The 22,720-nt window shown below is 36.9% G+C and overlaps 1 protein-coding gene across 1 annotated transcript in view; it reads left to right on the top strand.

Moving 5' to 3' along the window:
• Positions 1–584: 584 nt before the first annotated feature.
• The window catches only part of LOC111513898 (nose resistant to fluoxetine protein 6), a 23,330-nt gene continuing 1,194 nt past the window's right edge, over positions 585–22,720 (top strand). Inside the window, exons 1-11 of the mRNA XM_074180987.1 lie at positions 585–842; positions 2,003–2,148; positions 2,203–2,438; positions 3,043–3,149; positions 3,203–3,396; positions 7,223–7,392; positions 8,046–8,214; positions 10,853–11,046; positions 14,094–14,241; positions 17,064–17,253; positions 20,461–20,603. Coding sequence (XP_074037088.1) covers positions 761–842; positions 2,003–2,148; positions 2,203–2,438; positions 3,043–3,149; positions 3,203–3,396; positions 7,223–7,392; positions 8,046–8,214; positions 10,853–11,046; positions 14,094–14,241; positions 17,064–17,253; positions 20,461–20,603 — 1,779 coding nt within the window. The 5' untranslated portion in view covers positions 585–760. The remainder of the gene's footprint in view (positions 843–2,002; positions 2,149–2,202; positions 2,439–3,042; positions 3,150–3,202; positions 3,397–7,222; positions 7,393–8,045; positions 8,215–10,852; positions 11,047–14,093; positions 14,242–17,063; positions 17,254–20,460; positions 20,604–22,720) is intronic.

The following is a 22,720-nucleotide window of genomic DNA, read 5'->3' as shown; positions in this document are numbered from 1 at the left end:
CGTGTGATTCCTAACACGGGTTGGACGATAGCAAGTGAAAATCGAGCGTTCAGCCTGGGGCTCGAACCATCGACTAACACATCGGCCGATTGACTGAGTTAACAAATCACCCACATCGAACCGCCCGGCTAGCGACCGGGATGAACAAAGATAGCCAACCCGACAACAATAAATATAAGTTATTCTTCAAAAGAATTGAGGATAACATTTCCGATTCGAAAATTCAAGGTTTTGCAAAGATTTTCAGAAACGTTTTCCCCTTACAAACAAACTTGGCGTGTATATATATTACGTTACGTTATCAATTGAACACTTCATGAATAATATGTGTTTTCGTTTTCATGATCTGACGTAATTGTTGAATAAATAAATAAACTTTCTGTATTCGGTTACGATAATTAAAACCGTTCGTTGGTGATTACAAAAAGTACGGGGTTTTTGCATCTGCAACAGTTTTAAAAAGTGTTACTTATTATTCCGTACTTGTCTCTGGGAACAAATAAACTTATATTATGGAAATTTTCGTATTTTTTAGTACTGATGCAAATTTGTATTGTTCCGGGATACACTCGGCCATAAATCTCTTTCCCTTGTCCCACCTATGTCACGGATTACATTGAAACTAAAAAGCAAATCAGAGTTGCTTCAGCAGGTGGTGGTTACTATAATCAAGGTACTCGATCTCGTCCTAGATTTCATACACATTCAATAGTTGACATTAAAAAATGTGGCCACACTAGTTGAGTAGAGAGAATGAAAAATGAAGAGTGTTGTACTGAGTGTTCTGTTATTGCTTTGGATAAATATTTTTACGTGTTCCGGAGAGTATGAGGCGGTTTCAGGTGAGTAGCTGTATAAGCTTCAGTGGAAACCACCAAAAGCTATGAAAAAATGTTCTAAACTGTTTCTATGGTATCGGAGGCGAGCCAAATCTATGTTTTTTAAATGTTTCATCAACTTTCCTGTTTCTAGAACCTCCCTTTTTCAAGATAGAAAAGGATTCCTTGTTTGAGAAGTCAATTATTTTTGATTTGAAAGGGTTATATTTTTAGGAGTGATTAATTTTTTTTGGAAAGAAAGTTTTTGGCTTTCTACTACTCCATCTGATACAAAAAAATGGATGAGAGAATCTTCCAAAGAAAGGAAGGATTAATCAATTTGAAAATAAGTAACTCTATACATGTGTATTTTCTATAATGTTATCCAATTTGGTACTGAAGAGCCTTAAGGCAAGTGTCTTAAGGCGAAACACGTGTATACCAGTTAGGGTGACAGTGTTCCATGTGAGTACAATTTATTACCATTCATTCAAAGTAGAACTCATGTGAATGATATCTGATTCTTATTCCTCCACAAATGTTCGATATACAAACTGAATAGAGAAAAGTATCTTCTGTATAATTCAGTGTTCATATAGAAGTATTTGTTTCGAAAGAATTTTTTTCTTTCGTGTAATTCAATGTTCATATGAAAGTAGCTGTTTCAGGAGGACTTTCTTTCAGTTTGTGTCTGAAAGTTACTTCTTTGCATGATCTACACATCCATGTATAGAGTAACTTATTTTCAAATTGATTAATCCTTCCTTTCTTTGGAAGATTCTCTCATCCATTTTTTTGTATCAGATGGAGTAGTAGAAAGCCAAAAACTTTCTTTTCAATTATTTTTGTTTCTTTGCTAAGGTTGGCATTGAATAAAATCCATTCGCCAAAGAGTTTTGTAATTGTAGGGAGGTTTATCTTCACATTAATTTCGTTCAAATCTTGTTTTAATTTCAAATACCCTTTTGAAACAACTATATTCATATGAACATTGAATTATACAAAAAACACTATTTCTTATTCAGTTTTTACTGTGTACACTGATGAAAAGGGTGAATTTTAATACATTTGATGTGACAAAGAATGTTTCTGGTGTTCCAAATCATTTCATCAGGGGTAGTTTATCTACAAATTTAACTGGGTTTGAATATCCAAAACATGCAATTCTCTTATATTTTGAACAGATAAAGAATATGCATCTATGCCAGTGTTATTCCATTTGGACAATTATGATCAATGTATGCTACTTGAGGATAAAGCATTATTTTGTACTTTCACATTCAAGTTGCAACCAACTAGTCAGAACAGTTCTGTATGGCAAGTTATCCAGGTGAGAGAAATAAACGATGGAAAATATACTCTTAACTCCCACCTTTTTTTTCAGAAAACCATTTCAGACCCTAGGAACTATAGACACGATCTTCTTAGGCATGGAATATGTGTCCCGACTTCTTGTCCAAGAATAACAGACGGACTTCATGAGTTCACAGTGAACGAGACTATAGAGGCATGTTATAATCGAAAATACCAATCTTTGGGTCTGAGGGGAACTATAAAAGATTTGAAATGTGACTCAAGTAGACAAAATGAATTTTATGATCAATATGATATCGTTTTTGCGTGAGTTTCACGAAATTATTCATTATCTAATGTAGCTAACTTTTTCTAACAACGCCATCTATTAGTATTATATTGTAGTGTGTATAGGACCTGATACTAATCCATCCCTAGCACTGTTAGTTTTTCAATACTCTATATTTTTAGGATTTTTTTTATATCTTAAACAGTTTCGGTCATATTTGCATCGATTTGCGAAGACTCAGCAAATAATCAGAAAAAAGAATTATATGAGAAATTGAGCAATACTTTACGTATTATTTATTATCCAATGTAGCTAACGTTTTCTAATAACGCCATCTATTAGTATTGTACTGTATTATGTATAGGACCTGATATATCCCTAGCACTGTTGGGTTTTCAATACTTTTCACTTTCAGGATATTTTTCATATCTTATACAGTTTCGATCATATTTGTATCGATCAACTAAAGCTCAGAAAAAGAATTTTATGAGAAATTGAGCAATATTTTACGTATTATTCATGACCTAATGTAGCTAACTTATTCTAACAACGCCATCTATTAGTATTGTACTGTACTGTGTACAGGACCTGATACTACTCCATCCCTAGCACTGTTAGTTTTTTAATACTTTTTACTTTCAGGATATTTTTCATATGCTATACAATTTTGGTCATATTTGCATCGATTTACGAGGGCTCAGCAAGGTATCAGAAAAAAGAATTTTATGAGAAATTGAGCAGTACTTCACGTAAGTTGTAAACATATTTCCAACGACAACTTTCAAAGATATGTTTTTTTCAGCCGGAAAAATCATAGCAGCCTTCTCCATTCCCAAAAACTGGGAACGTTTGAGGTCGACAAATGAAAATCCTGATACAAAAAAACTGAGATCCATTCAAGGAATTCGTTTCTACAATATGATATGCGTCATACTGTCTCATACAATCATGATGACTTTCGCTGTGCCAGTAGCCAATCCAAAGTATTCCGAAAATGTAGGTGGAGTTTCACTGGTACATCAGTACATGATGATCACAAGTGTTTCCTGATTTTTTTCTTCAATTTATCTTGTGTGATAACTAATACTTAACAAAATGAGATCACTGACAAGTGAAAGTCATTGAACTGAGCTAACAAATAGAATAGAATAGAATTAACATTTTTTCTAATCACAATGTAGACATTTTTCATAACTCTGAAACTCAGGACATATCCATTTTTTTCTCTAGGGTTGGTACAACCACACAACGTTTTCCAGTTTGAAGTATATATCCCCCACTTTCCTTTCTAGTCGCTTGTTAATCTAGTCGTTGGGCTTCCACTTCGTTCCCTGATCTTCCCAACAAAATCATTACATGCATTTTCTTCAAGGTGTATCGTTTGGGGTCGATTCAGCACTAGGCTGAGCTCTTTCATTGAGTATCAGCTGAGCCTATTTCCTCTAGGTAACTTTTCTTGGATACTATTCACCAATTAAATCGAACACCTTCGTTGAACCAGCTGCCAGCAAACCTTAAATCTTCATCTTTTTTTTGGCTAATGCTCATCCAAACTATATCTTCCATTTCCAGAACCACGTAACTTCTGCTTTCCATATGCCATTTCTCCTCTAGCTGGGTTCGCTCATCGGTACTTTCTGCCTATATTCGTATCTTCTCTCTAGAGTTACTGTTGATCTGTGCCTTATCTTGGATGTTAATTACTTGTGACTACTGTCTAATGTTTACAATGTTCTGACTCCCCTGAAATCGATATCGTTTGCAATGCTTTGCTTTGACCTTGAAGAATATTTTTTCTTCGCCGCAGTATCATGTCACTCTAGTCGTCTCAGTTTTCCACAGTTGTAACAACCTATCTTAGGTATGGATTAAATGAACTCGTTGATTTTCTCTTTAGACATGGGAAAAATACTAACACAGTTGTTTTCAATAAATACTCTCTGGCAGAAAATGTTAATTACAGGTAATGGTGGATGGTATCTATCTTTGAAGCGTATTGAAACATATACAGTGTGTAAAAGCCAAATGTAATAAATTCATTATCTAGGTTACGGTACATATTTTAACAAAATCCCGTTCGAAAGGTCTGTTCATTCTCTACTCAAAAATGTTATCACTTTCAAGTTTATTGCAACAATTAAGATAAAGTAAATTAAAATCATGTGGTTACCGAAATTCGATAAAAAAACACTAAAAACTTATTGCAATATATTCAAAACTCATTTCATGATGAGGTATTGATAATAAAAAAGTAAGCTAAAACTATAGCAATGTTTTTTTAGATGGTATCCTTTAAAAAACTGTAAATAATATCCATGGCAACGTTAGTTATAAACGCCTTGTTAACTTGTTTTGTATGTTACAACATTAGTTGTCAGTATTTTAATTTAAGTTTGAAGTTTGTTAACTTCAAGTCTGACAAATGGTTAGATTATCGGAAATGCATAAAATAACAGTGTTACAAATGATTGGTTACGGAGATAAAAGCCGAACACAACAAGAAGTAGCTCGCCTATTTCATGATAAATTTTCTAATTTACCGCCCAAATCTCAAGGTACAATAAGCAAAATTAGTGTTGCCACAAGCTATTTTTTGATCGAGGTAGATTTCTGGAAGGAAGCGGGGTATACCTATGATTGTCGTTCTTTGTTCTATGATAAATTTGACGATCCTAATCAAAAACATAAGTCACATGTCATCGCATCCAAATTTGGGATCGAAAATATTAGCTTCCATGTTCTTATGATAGTCAACATTGCAGTCCTCAAGTTTTTTTTATAACTTCAAATAATTTGGAGCCATCCTTTACTTTCTCCGCAATGCACAATGATTAGTCGCGTTTCTTTGTTTGCAGGCTTGTCAGGCGTACACATTCTCGAACCATCAGTCCACCCTTTCGTAACAGTGTCGTGAGTGTTATACCAAGTTTCGTCCAAAAAGAAAATTGGCCATTGTTCTTGTCTATATTTAGTTATTTGTTACGCAATTCCACTATTCTTCTGCTTTTCATAACTGTTTGACGTTTGTTTATTATTTTAAATCTAAATATTAGTTTCTTTACCCAATTCTAAAGAGTTTTGTCACAGCAGCTCACATTATTGCGGGAAATATCCAATTTATTCCTTATGATTTCTGTTGTTGGAATCTCATGGCTTGTGTAACAGTCGTATATTGTTTTCTTCAATGATTTTATCAGATGAACATCTAAAGTTTTTAGTAATTCCGTATCACATCGCGTCTTGCGTTCATAAGGTTTGTTTTTGGCTATTTTACATCACATCATTTTACATTCTTTTGCTTCATATCTGAGCGGGGTAAAATTACTTGAGGGGAGCGAGAGGGTCTAATTGAATTCAAGAGGGGTGGAACTACCTCGTACGGGGTAGCTGTGGCAACAGTGAGCAAAATAGAGAAGCAGTTTCGCGAGCTTGGTCGTGTGGGGCAGATAAAAAAAGCAGCTGCCAATTCAATGAGTGATGAATTCAAATTAGATGTGATGCTTGAGTTTTAGGAAAACCCACATACATCGAGTAGACAGGCATCCACTACATTCAGTGTTGGCCATACATCGATAGTAAACATATTAAAAAAAAATAAAATGCATCCCTATAAAATGATACCTACTCAGCTCATGGAAGACGATTTTGATAGAACGTTATGTTTTCTATTGAGTGTACTTTGTCTCTTAACAGTCATGCTGATCGGCAAAATTGCCGCTACTGGTCAATGGAAAATCATCACTGGATGAGAGAAGAACACACGCAATACCCTCAAAAGGTTAATGTTTGGACAGGGATTGTGGGAACCCATATCATTGGTTTTTTTTATTGAGAACAACTTGAATGATAATAATTATTTGGCACTACTTCATAATGATGTCATTCCAAGTTTAGCAAATTTATATCCTGATCCAGGAAACCCTCAAGTTCCAGAAGATGCGATATGGCAGGATGGAGCACCACCACATTACCAAGTTAATGTTCGGCAATACCTTGATACAACATTTCCCAATCGGTGGATAGGGAGGTGAGGATCGATTGAATGGCCAGCGCGATCACCTGATCTTTCATTTTTATGGGATATGTAAAAAGCAATGTGTACGAAACTAAACCTTCAAATTTGAATGACTTGAAAGAACGAATAACGCTTGCGATTAGGTCGGTCACGCCTCATATGTTAAAGAATGTTAGAAGACAGTTTTATTAGGAACATTTTGAACATCTACTTCGTTAACATCCATAGTTTTTTTCGTATTCTACATTTCATTACGTTTTGCATTACATTTTAGTTTTTGGGTGTATTTTATCGAATTTCAGTAACCACATGATTTCAATTTATTTTATTAATTGTTACAATAAACTTGAAAGCCATAACATTTTTGAATAGAGAATGAAGAGACATTCCAAACGATATAATCATAAACCTATACTTAAAAAAATTGGGGGTTGTACCGTCATTCGAAGGGGGTTGAAGGTAGGGGTGGCATCTTAACGTTGAAAAATGTTAAATTATAATTCACATTCGAAGTGTTTACATTTGGCTTTTACACACTGTATAAATTACCATTCATGCTGTGTCTATGGTTTGAAATGATTCAGTTATAAATAGTTTCAAGATAATTCGTGTAATTCATGGATTTCAAATCTACCTATTCATTTGCATGCTGACCTTCACTAAACAAAATTCCACCACATTCAAGGCCACATTTCAGGCCGTAAAACCCTGAAAACAAACAAATCCACCAAGAAAAAGAAGTCACTGATATATTCAAGGCAATTGATTCTGACCTCATTTCTGAGTACATTATGCTGTTATTTTCAGATGACGAAGGCACCTCTGAATATGTTTTTGGCAAATGGCAACTACGCTGTCCAAACATTTTTTCTTATATCTGGTTGGTTATTATCGTTCCATTTCTTTCAAATGATGGAGGGAAAAAAGAGTATCAGTTTCAAATTCCTAATAGTGGCATTCATCAACAGGTATATCAGGTATGTAAATATGGGCACAGGGCCTACATTTATCTTAGTCAAAAAAGCAAAAGTCATTCCTTGTTACTAAAATTGATATCAAATCATCTAAAAAAACAATTCGTTCAGGCCAGTGTTCATTCACCTACACAGTAGGTTCATGGTCTGACACTCATCAGACAACAACTTCCTCCTGAAGATGATCACTTGGTGATTGAAACATTTGTCGAAGTGTTTGAAATAACGGGTTGGTATTGAAATAAAAATCCAGTTATATTCATAACCACACCAAAAGTTTAAAACAGTACATCACAAGAGCTCCCCTCCTGGCTGGGGGCGTTGGATTATATCCTACAGGTGGCAGTGCGGGGATCTTCTCAGAAGATTTTTCTATTATTATTTTCTATTATTTTTTTCTATTATTGATAATCAATCCTTTCAGAGTATCATTCCTCGAACAAAGCTGAAGCGAACAACAAGCAACATATCTGTCATCGCCCCCTCTGGCCGTAGACGAGGTACTAACCAACCGAACGGTGAAATAAATTTCACCTATAGTAAGCGGACATACTTGAAGACTGGCTATAAATCACTTTTGTTATGTAGTTACCGAAAAAAAAATATTTTGATATTTTTTTGAGAATTGCAATGAAAGATTTACTCTTCTATTCTAGATTAACTCCAACTCTTGCAGTGATGATAGCATTCGAATGTACATGGTTAGTTCATTTGGGACAAGGGCCAAACTGGGACATGGCTATAGCTGAAGAATACAGAAATTGTCGAAAAAATTGGTGGACGAATATAATATATATGAATAATTACATCGATAGTAATAATATGGTGAGTGACCCAAATCGTTTATGAAAGTTATTTTCAGGGATTTTGGCCATGGTCTGCAGATTTGTATGCCTGACGTTTCGTCTACTATTACGGTAGACATCAGCAAAGGCGATGTAGTAAAGGTCGCAGTGCTAGAGTTAGTGCTAGAGTTGTTCCCGTTTCGAACGCGGTAACTCCGCGTTACACATTATACGAAGGAAAGTGAAGTGTTTCTGTCATCTAGATTCAAGACACCTTGTGGTCAAACACAGCTTTTGGATAACAGTCGAATCCACCTTATAAGCAAGCTAGGTTCATTCCATATACATTGTTTTTTCTTTCATTTTTATATAACAATTCCAATCAAATTAACTACTGAAAGATAACATGAGTATCGAACGGCTGAAAACGAAAACAATAAGACGTTTTTCCAATATCAGGTGTTACATCCTCTAGCGTGGACAATAGATTCCATCCTCCGATGCATACCACGAATAAGCGTTCGAATATAGCTCAAGTTAGGTTAGGTCTAAAGTGAGTGCGTCTATTTGACCCTCCATAAACCAAATAAACCCAGTTTCTGAACGAAGCCGATTAGTTTATGTGGTGAGTGGTCTTTCAGGTCAGATGGTAAGAGTATGGCTCTGCCGAACTCTAAAAACCTAATTCGGTCCCCAACGCGGCAAGCACAAAGTATGTGATCTGCTGTTTCATCATTTTCCAAACAGAGGCGACACACACTGTCTTCTGACAGTCCGAGTCTCTGCATATGATGATTCAAATGACAGTGACCTGTAAGAAGGCCTCTTGGATATCGTAGTTCATCCCTACTGTAGTTTAACAACTGTTTGGTATCAAGCTTCGAAAGGTGAATAAACGCCTTGGAGTGAGCCAATCCGGGAAGATTCTGCCAGAAGTCCAGGAATCTCCTTGCCATCCAGGTGTTCAATCTTTGTTTGGCAAAGCCTGAAGCAATGCCAATTACAGGTTCTGGTCAGATGAAGCTACTTGCAGCACCGTCCTTTGCAAGGAAGTCAGCATCCTCATTTCCTTCCAGGTCACTATGACCAGGAATCCCGACTAGAGACAATCTGTTGAGTCTTCCTATCGAGGAGAGTCGTTTTGGGCCATTTGCTACCAATTTAGACGTTGCTCGGTAGGAGCCAAGAGCTTTCAACGCCGCTTGACTGTCCGAGAATATTTTATTGACTTGTGTATGAAGTTGGATTCTTCCATCTCTCCGCACACAATTCAATAGCGTAAATTTACGCTTGAAATATAGTCGCATAGGTTCCTAGGCAGGTTGATATCTCTGTCCTGGGTCTGCGACTAAAAACAGCCGCACCAGAACCGGAAGGTGTTTTTGATCCATCTGTGAATCAACAACTATCTGCTTTTGATATTTCCTACTCCCGGAGGATCGAGTCCTGTCCACTCGGGAACAGTAGTTTATGAGGCAGTTCGTAGTTAACAGTTGAAGGCATAAAGTCAGAGGTCATAATTAGAATGCTGTGACTTCCAGTGTCAACCAACAGACTGTTGCACTCTGCATTAAATTGATTTGTGCCATTGGAAATGTCCATCTAGCCTCTCTCTTCAGAAAATTGTGGAGAGGAGGTAGATCTAGAAGGATCTCCATAGCCGCTGACGGTATGATACTAATGGCACTACTGATGTCCAGAGCCAGAGAGCCAGAGAGCTTTTCCTGGGCCGTCTTCTGTAAAGCCTTCAGCCACCAGGCAATTACATTGTGATCAAGTGGTCTCACAATCATTACATAAATCCAATGGATCTGTTTGGGACCTAAATCCCAAGTTTTACCATAAATCCTTCGACATGTCCATAGGGACAGTCTGGCTTTGTGTAAAACTTTTTCCAAGTGAGCGTTCCAGGTGAGTTTTTCATCAAGGACAATGACAAGATATTTCACCTCCATTCCAAATGGACGACCTCACCATTGAGGGAAAGTGGCGTTAGATCGGCCAATTTTCACCTCCTGGTTAAGGAAGCGTTCGAATATACTCCTGGGGCAAATCATTCCGCTTCTCTATGAGAGCAATAAAGAGTTCATTTGTATTCATAGGTGGTATTTGAAGACTGCTTCCTGGATAGTCCCATACATGCTCAATAAAATTTGGATCAAAAAGCTATATTACACCAAATGGTGTTTTGACTCAGATAAAAGGAACATATATTTATTTTCCTCATATAATGTGTATGAACATGACTTCATCAGGAAATCGTTTTGATGTGAATTATGGGATAAATTTCCTTCCATTTATTAAAAAATATGAAAACCCTGCTGAAACTAAAAAAGTTCAAAATTTGAAAAGTGAAACTGGAAGCTCTGAATTGAAATCAAGCACTTTTCCAATCACCAGAACTGCAATACTTTCCTTGACACTCGTTTCACCAACCAAGTCCCATTCTCCTGAATATGTCAACTTGGTTGATAAAACGCTCGTTAAGAAGAGTATTGCAGTTCTGGTGTTCAAGAAAAGGGCTTTCTTCGGATTTGAGATCAAAATTTGTTACCATTTTAAGGTGGGCATTCTTTATGCACCTAAGTGTACATGGTTACAGGTTATGACATTTATATACGAAGTACTGATTACAATAATATTATAGGTATTTCAAGTATTTCCACTCTCTTTTATAGTGTCTTCATCAAACTTGGTACCTTGCTGCTGACACTCAACTTTACACCTTATCCCTATTTCTACTGATGCTGATGTGGAAGAATCAAGACAAAATAAAGATAATTTTGGGAAGTATCATTACTTTAGGACTGCTTGTACAAGGAGCAGTTGCATTTTTCAAAAACTATGATATAATTATTCGCCAATATGCAGAGTAAGTTCATATTCATTCTTACACATTCATGGCTATATACCCTCTCAACAAGAATTATTCAATAGTTATAGATGGTTGTAAGACTCGAGAAGATATTGAAAAATACCCCAAATTCTTTCATAAGGCCCAGAACTTCAATTTGCCTTCTAAAATCAGGATGTTAGCTATACAAGAGTTAACCAGCCAAAAACGTTGGGGAACTATTTATATTGCAGGAACTGGCAACACTAATGTCAACAGGTAAAATACAACACCATAATAAAGTTTGAACTTTTTTAGCATAAACGTACTCACAACATTTTGATGTACAAGTGCTATTTGTTTCGTTTACGGTGAGTTAAGAAAATCAATTTAACCAAAAAACAGAAAATTTCTAAAAAAGATTTTCGTTGGATTATTTTTCAAAACTTTCGACGTGGATTATCTCAACAAAAATGTGTCGATGAACGCCATAATTTGTATGGCGACAAAGTATAAAAAAACCACAGTATATCTCTGGTATAGTGAATTCATTCGTGGTCATATTTCAGTCGTCGCCGAACTCCGTGAAGGTTGTCCAAAATCGGTTGTTGTGCCACAAAACATCGATGCAGTGCGTGAACTGATAATGCAAGATCGTCATGTGACATATTATGAGAGGCATCCTTGCACATTAGTTCCACTTCAATACATTCGATTTTCCATTAATTCTCAGTTGTAAAAAAAATGTTTTTGTTGGATATCCCATAATTTATCAATCGCTCTAAAAAAGGCTAGCGTCAAGTGGTGTGAGAAAATGAATAAAAAGTTCGACCGTGGTGCTTCAAAAGACATGTATAAAATCGTGACAGGTGACGAATCATGGAACAAAACAGCAATCGACCGTGCTGTTATTCCAAGACGAGCTGAATACAACAAAAGTTGTTCGTGGAAGAAGCACAGCGAAGCAAAAGGTCGCCTGTTCACAAACCACTTCTTCCATAGACGCTTCACGGAAATGGTAATGGTCGGAGATGCTTTTGTAGTTCGTTGTGACCACCTGTAGAGGTCGCAGCAATAATTTGTCAATGCTGTCAGCTGGCAACGATTTTCAGCTCCCTCTATAACTTAGAATCGGAACTAAACAAAAAGCGGGAAACTTGAACGCAACAGCTCAACCATTGAAACTTTTCCTAGAACCAATTACCCTAACACCAAACTGATATTTTTTGCACTCGACGCGCGTTTCGCTAACAAGGTTAGCATCTTCAGATGAAGAAAATTGATACAGTATCAATTTTCTTTTAGAACGATATACCATTATTTGGTGATAGAGAACACCCCCATTTTCTGAATTGTTGTAGATATTTTTCAGGATTTGGAAATTTGTGTAGCATCGCAGTTGCTGAATACTTTGAAATGTAGGATTTCCTATACGACATAGTTGTAAACGAAGTTTACTAAAAATTTAAAAAAATATTATATGAAACAATGTAATAACACTGTATAAATATGTGTATATGTGATACAAACTAACTGATCAAAGAACACTAATAATAATAAATATAGTTTAAAAATACTAAAAAACACGCTTTCACAGAACATCGAACTAAAAAGTTGAAAATATTTTTTTTAATAAGCTTGAAACAATAACGACCAGAAAATACTAGTAATATTTTGAAAAAAGCAACGGGCGCTTGATATACAAAAAATATGGCACAAAGCGCCCATGCTTTTTTCACAATAATACTAGTATTTTTCGTTCGTTATTTAGTTTAAAAAATATATTTTTAACTTTTTAGTTCAATGTTCTTCGAAAGCATGTTTTTTAGTTTTTTAACTATATTTATTTTATCTAAACTTTGAGATCAATCAGCCGTATATTGTTCTGAAAAAAAATACCATTGATATTTTCCGATTCCGAAGAGAGGGCCTGAAAATCAACTACCAAGCCCAAGGCAGCAGGCGCGCAAAGGAGGATTACAAATAAGGCAACAGGCGCGCGTGTTAATAAAAAAATACTTTTTTCAAATGAAGAAATACATGTAAAGTGAGTTCGAATCATATCAAGGAGGTTACGAACAGCGCCATCGGTCAACGGATATATCAAGCAATAATGTTGATAATTCTGTCAAATACAGATCTCGAGCTTGAGAGTTACAAACAAACAAACATACATACATACATACATACAGGTGAAGCTAATAAAAGCGTGTTAATAATACATTTCAAATTCCTTTTAAAGAAAAAATGTCAACAAAAACTACTTCTTCTTCACAAAACCTTTATATCTTCTTGTTCTTCTTTTATCACTGGAATCCAGTTGTTACGTGATATACAGTGAACTTTATACTACATATATACGTATAGTATACATTTCACTAGTGATATATACTTTGCAGAGACATCTACAGGTGGTCACAACGAACTTCAAAAGCATCCCTGACCTTGATCATTTGCGTGAAACATATATAGAGTAAGTGGTTTGTGGTCATGTGTCCGCTTGAGAAACGCAGAACGGTCAATTCTAAGTGGTACACGACCATTCGTTTGCCGGAAGTCTTCAGATAAATTCCTAAAACTAACCGCTGAAAACGAATCATTCTCCATCATGACAATGCGACAAGAGGAATGAAGAAACTACTTTGACAAAACGTTTTAACGAATGCAAAAGTGTATTGTTCATCTAGGACAATATTTCGGATAAGAATAAAGACAGTTCAATTAAAAAATGTTTGTTATTATTTGTTATTCCTGAAATATAAATAGTACCCCACGTATATACTAACTCATTGGTCCCATTCTACAAGTCCATTTGTCAGAAACGAAATATTCATGAGACAAGTAGTGAACAGAGTTTTAAAAATAAAACTCAAATCCCAGAAATCTTGGTCAACATGAATCAAGTAATAAAATGATATCCAAAATTTTTGAACAAGTCCACTTTTGTTCTGGTAGATTCTTCAGTTCTCCGATACCAGAGTTTATGAAAAGGGGACAATGAAATTTTGTATGTTTTTTCATTTCACTTCTTGTTTACTTCCGTCTGAAAATACTGCTTGCTCATTGTATATTATTTCATTTCACAGAGTACTCTATGAAATGCGTGGCATCAGGGTTGCAGCCTGGTTTGATTTATACTGTTCAGGTTATTCAAATATTACTGGCTACGCAATTGGACTTACGTTTGGGTACATGTTCTATAAGCTTAGAAATAAAGTGTACTGCATTACGAAGGTGAGTTCTGCATTACATTCGATAATCAACAGGAAAATTCATAACTGTGACATTACACGATAAACAATGATTTTTAAGAATAGAAGGTAACACTCCTCAGACTGAACTACTAATGTTTTTTTTATGAACAAAGCACGAGCACTACAGGAAAATCTTCAAGGCATTCTAGGAGCGGTGCCTGTGCGAAAGTAGCGATTTACGTTGGATTTGAATCGCTGAAGATTAAGTTCATTTGATAAAATGTTCTCAGGAAGTTTTTTCCACATAAACGCAGTTCTCCAAATGAAACAGTGGAGTTCGAGGTGTACTGAGATGAACCTCAAAACGATGAGCAGCTACAGTCCATGGCGTATTTCTGATATGTAACGCTCTTGGTGGAACCAAATGTGCCAAGTCATTTAAACACTTCCAGTGAAAATGTCTATGAAAGAGAGTTAAATCTCCAACTTTTCTTCGATTTTCCAGACTATCAAGGTTGCAGGTGATGTTCGTGTCTCCAACCAGACGGATGGCTCTTTTCTGGATGAAATCCAGCAGCTCCAGGGTATGCTTTGGGGCGCAGCTTCATACATGAAAACAATACTTCAAAGAAGGTCTGATCTGAGCTTTATGAAGCATCAAATGTTGCTGAGGTATGTACAGTTTTCTGGTTCGGGACAGTGTTCCAAGCTTTCAAGAAGCACCTTTTGCAATTCCAGCAACATACTGGTGCCCATTTCAACCCCCAACAAACGTATCGAAGTAGAAAGGGGAATTGTCTGAGACATTTTTCTTTTTGGAAAAAACCGATGCCTGGGATTTCATGGCTACCAAACTCTAATTCTTGTTTTCATTTGTGGAAACCTGAAGAAGAACCATAGGGTGGTGAAGTTGAGACTATTATTCCGCCATAATGACTAATAACTCAAAAAATGCATTTTTTGTATTATTAGTCAAAATGTAAAAGGGCTGAATTTTACATTTGTGTAAATATTTATCAGAAAGTTTTACATTCGAACTGTTGAACCAGATATCACCCACTTCAGAATCCTCTCGGATATAACAATATAGCACATATTGCTGTATTGTTAAAGAAATGATAAACGAAATATTCCTGTTACGAATTCGTCATTGGACTTGGCAACCGATATTAGAGGAATGCAAAACTATATGATAAAAGAGAAAGATAGTCATCGCTTCCGAGCCTTTTGATTTTCTGTATCAGAACCCAAATAACTGACCATTGTTGATGTTTATAGTCCAGTATGTCAATGTCTAATATATAAAACTATTGTTATAGTTTAGGTAAACGATATAGTGCAACCTATCTTTCAACAGTTCCCCTTCAATAATATAGTTAGTGAGCTAACTAATTTTGTTATTCAATAATCATTTCTAGTTATATAAGAATAACTATGTAATATATATTCCTTGATAATTTCCCTTCCATACTTTCTGTTTCACTATCACTGTCGTCACTTAAATCAATAATGAATTTATTTCCACCATCAATATGGAAGTGCCCAATATCCATATGTCTTTTTCAACTAAAATTACTTTTTTAATCCTTTTCTGCCAGTCTTCTTCGGTAATATTAGATAATTCTTCTTTAATTAGCTCTATTACCTTCTTATCAAATTTTGTTTGCAGACATGTTAGGCGTACACATTCTCGAACCATCAGTCCATCCTTTCGTATTTGTGTCGTGAGTGTCATACCAAGTTTCGGTCAAATAGAAAATTTGACGTTGTTCCTGTCTATATTTAGTTATTTATTCTAAGTATCTGTTACGCAATTCCACTATTCTTCTGCTTTCCATAACTGCTTGACGTTTGTTTATTATTTTAAATCTAAATCCTCGCTTCTTCATCCAATTCTGAAGAGTTTTGTCACAGCAGCTCACGTTATGGCCGGATTTCAGTTGTAGAAATCTCATTGCTTTTGTAACAATCATATATTGTTTTTTGAAGGATTTTATTAGATTGATCCTGGTAATCCTGTATCACATCGTGTCTTGCATTCGTAAGGTTTGTTTTTGACGTGTGAGGAATCACACGTTAAAAGGTAAGACCTCGTTAGTTCTTATCCCGCACAAGTTTCTCAACTTCTGAGAGTTGTCGTTCGTATGGGGGCGACAGCTGATTAACGAAAAAACGGATTTTAAACAGATTTTTAAACAGACTATTTTACGTACAGTTGAGAAAGGAATTTCGATCGCAAATCTGATGTTACTTGTTATGGTTTGTTTCCCTCGAAACCAAACTTGAGATGTAGAATCTTATATACATTGAAACATACTCTCTGTGTTTCAATATTCAAATGCATCCGAATCTTATTCACTGGTATCTCTTTTTCGCATTGTTCACCATCGCTATTGGAATCACCACACTGGGAAAAGTCTGCGTTGTTATCACACTCGTTATTACTATTAGTACTTGTCCTAGGACGCCACATTTCAAACAGATAACAAAAATTATAACTACACCAATATCGAATTTCAACACTCAAATCGCGATCAGTTCCTGAACTGAACACGACGGCGATAACCATCCCCGCTTTCCCGATTTCTATTCATCACCGTAACATGACTTCAAATTTAGTTTTATGACTCTTCAGCCCATCATAAAACTCAGTTAGTAAAAATTATCCAATACAAATCGCCAATTCAACGGTCCATGTAGACTACTTCGCAGCCGGTTCATTTTTATGTATTGTTTTTTTTGCCTTTGAGAGTGCCGACAACTTTAAGTATGCACAATATCGTTTGCTTCGACTATATACTTCCTTACAGTGAATTTATCAAAAACCATTATTTTAATGTTCTAACATGCACAATTTTACAGAAGCATGTGATACTCTGGTGGTTACTGAGCTTCGGAATATGTAACTTCATCATACTGATAGCAGCTGTGATGTATCATCCTGGCTACGAAAGTTCCCGCTTGGCATCAGCTTTATACTGGGCGTTTGGAAAAAATATTTTTGCGCTAGGTGTAGCTGTAGGGATATTCGGATTCACAATGAAAATCGGATGTAAGTTGAAGTTATTCAAATAAGTCACAGCTTTTTGAGATTTTAGCCTCATGAACATTCCTCCAATATCAATAATAATATATGTATGCGAAAGTAGAAGACCAGGATATAACTTCGTTGGAAATTACCTTTCAAAATCGGTCACAATTCTTCAATATGAAGAAAAACAAATTATTTTCATATATTGATAATTAGCAAAAATATCTACACGGTAGCTTTATCAGTCCAACTGTGTGTCTTAAATAAAATGTTTGGTGTGAAAATTGTGAAATTATTATCATGAATGATGATTCAGTGTATTCATTATTAGTTTCATAAGAAGTAATAGGGTTTTCTATGTTTGTTAATTTTGTGGTATTCTCTCTAACCTTATGATCTCTGCTCATTTAACTGAAATTTAGATTTTTCAAAATAATGATCATTAGAGAAACAAAATATGAAGATATTGTTCACAGTATTCTACATAGGTTATCACAAAATACGCTGTCTGTTCAAAAAATTAGGTGAATTTTTTTTTCTCAAAAAATATTCATTTATTCATCAATTTCTATTTTGTGCCCTTCAAAATACCCATGATTTGTCTCCAGTTATGACCCTTTTGAGCAAATCTGGATCAGACGTCAGTAGCGTAGCCAGGAATTTCGTTCGGGGGAGTCTAAAACCAGGTGGATCCGGGAGTACCTCCCCGGGAAAATTATTGAAAAACAGGGTACTAAATAGAGGGTTTTAAACTAATTTTAATATTTATTTTAAATGTCTTAAAATTTCGGGGGAGTGGGTCCGGACCCCCCCAGATCCCGCTCTTCGCTACTGGCAACTGGCTGACGTCATTCAACAATTCCTGAGCGATGCTCATGCGACGGTTTTTTTTGTAAAAATTCAGCAATTTTGTAACGAACTTCACTGCCAAGCGCTTCCTGCTCAAAGTTTTTCAAAAAATTGCATAGCATGAGTCAACCAATATGCCGACATCCTCAGCAACTTCTCTAACAGTGATTCGACGATTCCCCATAACAATTTTCCACACTTACTGCAAATTTTCATCAGTTCTGCTGGAGCGTCCAGGGCAAGCGACGTCATTCACATCTTCTGGTCCTTTTGCGAATAGCTCGTACCAGTGATACACTTTTTGGAACCTTTGTTGTGGTAATAAATATTACTAGAGTTTTTCCCAACACTAAACCGTTATTTAAACACTTCGACACGCGTTTCGATCACCAAGTTATCATCTTCAAGTAGTACAATCACCGTATGCCACTGTCAACATTTCAAGTATTTCTGACCAATTTTCTTAATGTTTCACGAGCAAAATTCACTCGTCAAGCATATTCATTTTAGAACATTTTTCTTCAAATGATTCTTAGATAACTTTATGTTTTCACGTATATTATTCAATACTAAAACAACATAATATTAAAAGGATGATCAACAACAAAACATTTTTTTGGGGGGAAATCGGACTGAATTTCTGTCTTGAAAGTCTTATTTAGAATTGGGGAAAATATGGGAATCTTCCGAAGGAAGGAAGAAAGCAATTATATTCAAAATAAACTCTTTACAAGATATGTAGATCATTCATAGAAGTCACTTTCAGATAGAAATTTGAAGAACATACCCTCCTGAAACAAATCTTTCACATGAACATTGAATTACACAAAAGAAAGTACTCTCGAAACAACTACTTTCATATGAATATTGAATTATACGAAAGTCAGTGTTCATATGAAACTGGTTGTTTCTTTCGTGTAATAAAAAGGTCATGTGAAAGTAGCTGTTTCGATAGGGCTTTTTCTCTATGTATGATCTACACACCTTTGTGAAGAGTAATTTAAATGTACCTTCCTTCCTTCGTTCTAACTTTCCCACATTTTTTGTATGAAGAGGATGAAGTAGAAAGCCAAAGACCTTCCTTCTCCGACTACAGATGTTTCATAAGAATCTCTCTATTTTGAGAGATTTATCCTTTTATATATCCACTTTATGAGAAATTCATTGTTCTTAATTGGTTTTCCACAGTATGAAAACAGCTAAAGAGCTATGTCATGGCCAGCCAATACTTGATGGGAATCCATGATACCATATTTAGGTAAAACTATATTGTATCTGGTATCTGTAGAGTAGGGGGGGGTGACTGTAGACTCACAGCACAGATTATACATCCTCCCGAGGAGATTTCCTCCTAGGTCATCGTCCATCCTGTCCTTTTCAGGAGATATCTCATTTATATCGGCAGGTGTAGGCTAAGACTCGCCGAACACACACTCTCTTTGGCAACCTTGAGGTGTCTCGCGGTGGCCTCCGCGAAGGTTTTGGAAGGTGCAGCGATATTATTGTCGTTGCGCGGCTTCTTCAACCTTCTTGGGGTTTCCTCCGTGGAGGTGCACAAGTGAGGGAGCTTTCCTGCAGGGGCAGCCGGTTCCTTGCCTTTATTCAAGGCGAAGCTCTTGGCGCCCACCGCAGGAAGTGCCCTTGCTGTTGGAGGTGATCTGCTATGTCCAGCCTCATTCCAAGCGGTAGATTGGGGTGGACATTTCTGTTCATCCCCAGCCACCGCCTTAGATTGAGGTGAGAACTTCTGTCCAGCCTCAGGATTGGTTTTTGTTTTTGTTGTTTCTGTTTTGTGTTGTTTCATTCATGTGTGTTCCCATGAGTAGCAAGGGAAGAGTTGGTCACCTCTGGCAAAGCCCCGCATTACCAGAGGTGGGCTAATTACAATGAGGTTTCGCCCAGTTCCCCAAGGGGATCGTTCATGACCGCATATCACCCTGCGGCCATTCAGCTGTTGGCGCGATTCCTTACACCTTAGCTTGGGGGGGTTTTAGTATCCCTCACCCTACTTATTTCTGTCACTGACCAGGAGTCCGGCGACCCCGTAAGGCCACATTGGCTTCCCGGAAGGGCGTCCAGTCCCCTGACCGTTCCCCTATCCGTCACCTGGGGACGCGCCCGATAGGTAGCCCAACCCACGGGAAAACTATATTGTGTTTAGAGTTCTCAAAATCGCAACGCGTGTTTCAGTATACAACCTTTTGTATAGTAAACACACCTGAAGAAGCTATTGTGTAGTGAAACAAGTACTGCCGTTTTGCAAACAATTCACAATTAACCTAAATAGCTGAAACTCTGTCGACACATTGTTTAATAAAATTTGTTACAATTTCTCACTTTTGAAAATACAGAACTGAATGTGGAATTCAAATATTTCAGGGTTTGCAAGATGGATTTGCGAATGGAAATCAGTTAGCGTCTTTGGTAGATTAACTTATAGCACCTACATCGTCCATAGTGCTGTAATAAGAATAAGAGGTGGACTAGTGAGGGAACCTGTTTACGTTAACGATTATACTATAGTAAGTACTTTCCCTCTCTTTATTATTAAATTTTTTTCAACAAAAAATTAAAAATGAAGTTAATTTCACCTTTGTGAAGGGTTATCTCGAGGTTTTCGTGGAGGAGAGTGCTACCAAAGAAAAAACTATAGGGTCTTCCAACAGGGACTTTCGAACGTATACAATTGATCTTGTTGAAGCTACAGCTGTCAAATTAATTGGCATTTATTCATTATGTTTTGCCAAATCACAATGGATGGATATAGCACTCAACAACACGTGCAAATAATGAAATTGTTTTATAAAATGGGTGTTCCGTTCGGGCAACGTACCGCGCGCTTCATCCATTTTACGGTCGCCATAATCGTCCTGCCGAGAAGACTATTCGCAATGCGGTGGATGAATTTGAGTCCACTGGTTCAGTAAACAATCGACCAACACTCGTACGTCGATAAAACGTAAGATCTACTGAAACCTCGCTGCTGTCTGAGAGAGTGTGATGGAGAATCCGAAGCAGTCGATTTCGCATTGCTCACAAGAACTCGGCCTTACGTAGACCACAAATTGGCGAATTTAGCGTCGTGACTTGGGCCTGCATCGGTACAAAATTCCACTGACCCAGGTACTGAAGGTAAACGACCATAGACAACGACGTGTGTTCGCTGAATGGGCTCTGGGACAGTTGGCAACTGACCCTAATTTTCATCGAAAAGTCATTTACTACGATGAGGCCCATTTCTGGATGAATGGGTATGTGAACAAACAAAATTGTCAAATTTGGGACGATACCATTCCACATGAAATTCAAGAGCGTCCAATGCATCCCGAAAAAGTCACTGTTTGGTGTGGATTTTGGGTTGGCGACGTCATCGGTCCATATTTCTTTGAGAACGCCGTTGCCAGACCATCACTGGCAACGGCGAACACTATAGGTCGTTGAATACCAACTTATTTTGGCCTGAATTGGATGATTTGGACACCAACGACATGTGGTTTCAACAGGACGGTGCTACGTGCCACACATCCCATGTGCCACATTGAATATCCTTCACGAGGGCATGGTTATCTCACGTGAAGATGATGTGTACTGGCCACTGAGATCGTGAGATTTGATCCCGCTATACTTTTTCTTGAAGGGTTTTCTTAAGTCGCACAGCGGTTCTTAAAACCTAGATAATCCATACCATCGGTCTAATTCAGCCTGATTTATGCACCAAAGTTATGGAAAATTGAACTTTTCGGATTTGAACGATGTTATATTCCACACATAATGGCATTGAGGGCTTTCAAAAAATTAAAAATTTGATGATATGTCACACACACTTTGTTTCGTTTAAATTTAAAGATAGGAAGTATCTTTAGTTCAAACTTGTTCCTTCATGTTAATCAAGATGTTTCACACCTTTCGTTGGCTAAAATAAATTTCAAAGGATATAATGACTCAATAACTGTAGTAATATCTGTATCTGTAGAGCAGAGAGGGTGAGTGTAGGCCAACAGCACTTAGGCCACATGTGACCCATTTTACATCCTCCCGAAGAGTTGTCCTCCTAGGTCCATTCTGTCCTTTCCAGGATGGTCGACAGGTCACTAGGAGACACCTCCTTTATATCGGCAGGTGTCGGCCAAGACTCACCGAACACACTCTCTTATTGACAATAACTCCGGACACTCGCATAGGATATGTCTGAAAGTTTCATCTTCCTGTTCATACATCCTGCATAGAGGTGTGTCCACTAGCCCCATATTTTGGAGGTGTTTCCTTAGTTGACAGTGGCCAGTCAAAAATCCTACTGTTAAGCGTAGATTTTTCCTGGCCATCGCCAGATATTTTTTCGGTGCCAGCTTCCCAGGGTCGTCCAAGATGATCCAGGCAAGATCCAGGCAAGATCAGGCCGTAGGTGCCACTGAATCCTAAACTTCTTAGTTCAACCGCTTCCTTGGCTAGAGTCGGTAATGCGATTACCTTTACTCATGTCGTGCCCTTTAATCCACCTCAGGATAAATTTATTATGTACCGAGGTTTTGGCTAAATCTTGGTGGTACTCTAATACTAGCCCTGAGGTAACACGTTGTCTGTTCAAGGCTTTTAGGGCATGTCTGCTATCAGTGCAGATTGTTATGTTTTTGCCATAAAT

Source organism: Leptinotarsa decemlineata, unplaced genomic scaffold, assembly GCF_025532065.1.
Source record: "Leptinotarsa decemlineata unplaced genomic scaffold, Ldec_3_MD MMD2_tig00026307_RagTag_RagTag, whole genome shotgun sequence".
NCBI lineage: Eukaryota > Metazoa > Arthropoda > Insecta > Coleoptera > Chrysomelidae > Leptinotarsa > Leptinotarsa decemlineata.
Note: the sequence above shows the minus strand (reverse complement) of the source record. Positions and strands in the feature narration are given on the sequence as shown.